General features: G+C 45.8%; 1 protein-coding gene across 1 annotated transcript in view; it reads right to left on the bottom strand.

Annotated features, from left to right (window-relative positions):
• tonsl (tonsoku-like, DNA repair protein) overlaps positions 1 to 1,706 on the bottom strand; it is a 32,019-nt gene that overhangs the window by 9,450 nt on the left and 20,863 nt on the right. The window contains exons 20-23 of the mRNA XM_015385148.1: positions 1,158 to 1,264; positions 825 to 981; positions 645 to 723; positions 238 to 545 (exon numbers count right to left, since the gene is read on the bottom strand). Coding sequence (XP_015240634.1) covers positions 238 to 545; positions 645 to 723; positions 825 to 981; positions 1,158 to 1,264 — 651 coding nt within the window. The remainder of the gene's footprint in view (positions 1 to 237; positions 546 to 644; positions 724 to 824; positions 982 to 1,157; positions 1,265 to 1,706) is intronic.

A 1,706-nucleotide genomic window follows, 5' to 3' on the forward strand; every position in this document is an offset into this window, starting at 1 on the left:
CGTCTTCAGAAGTTTTTTAAGTCTGTAAAAATAAGTTTTTGAGGAAGAAGAAGAAGTAGTATTTAAATTTTTTTTTTTTGACTTTAGAAACTCAGAAGCTGATCAAATATCGGGTTAAATATCGGTGGGGTGGCCGATGTCCGATATTCAGTTTTAAGGCCGATACCGATAGGGGGCCGATTATATCCTGCATCCCTACTTTGAAGAAGTGTTTTTATTGCCCAGTAGCTGATTTACCGGGAAGGCAGGATGACTGAGTCCCTTCAGAGCGTCCACAGCCTTCTCCAGCCCTTCCCCTGTGATGCAGTTGGCAGAAACGTCGAGCAGCCGGAGGCGGGGCATGGTGATGGTTGTGGCGACCAGCTCGGGGACCAGGCCGTCTGAGAGCCGGTTTCCCGAAAGGGCCAGCTCAGTGAGGCTGTCCTGAAGTTTGAGGGCACGTAGCAGCGGGCTGAGGGGGGCGGCGGCCAAGCTGAGGCCACATACTGACACAGAGGAGCTCCCATCCTGGACCTCACACAGCCGGGTCAGGCGTTTATCCTCGTCTGGAGACACATTTGATAATAACATAATAAAAATACTACAAAAAAAAAAAAAAAAAGAAGAAAGAATCCGCGGGCTGTGCGTAACGACGCGTCGCTCACCCACTGCCAGACTCTGACAGGCCTTCTTGTAGCGCTCAGGGAGGGGAGGGAGATCCCAGGAGGAAACCTCAGCCAGAACCTGCAGAACCCAATTAAAATAAGAATATCTAACTCAGCAAAGGTCCACCTGGGTGCAGATTCATACAAGCTAATCTAATCTTTCTTATTTTAACCCCCCACCTCTTCATTGGTGTGCAGCACAGCCAGCAACAGGTCCAGTGGAGAGAGCAAGGCCCCTTCCTTCTGCAGCGAGAGGCGAGGCAGCAGGCCACACTTCTGGTAGTAACGCTGGGCTGCCTGCTCACAGAGCCACGACACGGTGCAGGAGTCTGCCTCACTGCAACAAAACCCAGCAGGACTGCGTTAACATCAAACACCCTAAAGCAACCACATCCTGAATCAGAGCCTCTGCAAGTTTGAGTCCAGGCAGATTTGACTGCATCAAAACACGAGGATCCATATAAAATAACTGAATGATGATTAATAATGATGAGGATTCAGAATAAAACAAACCTCTGGGGAACGGGGATGAGGAAGACGTCGTCCTGCACTCTGACCCTCATCCTGATTGGTGGAGGCGGGGCTCCTTGTACAGGAGCAGCAGGACAGCGAGCTGAGGGCTGAAGTATGAGAGCAAACGAAGTAGGATGAGAAACAAATAACAGGGAATAAATTGTGATAGCAGCTCAGCCATCAGGGTGAATGCATTCTATTCAACCAAGAAAGACACTTCATGTGTGTTGGACTGAATCAAAATTATTTAATTTTAAAGCTGCTTCAAAAACTTTAGTAAAATAAAAAATGAACAAATTAGAGGGTTTTTCAAATTATTACTTTAAACAAACCTCATATTTAGAAAGACTGGATTTCCATTAAAAATAAAAAAAAAACTGGTTTGGATCCAATTCTCTATATTTAGAGTCAATCCTTTTCAATCCAGTCTGATCTCAAAATGGACTGCTGATATTAAAAAAAATTTTTTTTAAGCCGTTGCCTGAATGACATAACTGTATTTATTAGGGATGCACGATATAATCGGCCCCCTATCGGTATCGGCCTTAA

The sequence above is a fragment of the Cyprinodon variegatus genome, unplaced genomic scaffold, assembly GCF_000732505.1.
Source record: "Cyprinodon variegatus isolate N-32 unplaced genomic scaffold, C_variegatus-1.0 Scaffold332, whole genome shotgun sequence".
Lineage (NCBI taxonomy): Eukaryota > Metazoa > Chordata > Actinopteri > Cyprinodontiformes > Cyprinodontidae > Cyprinodon > Cyprinodon variegatus.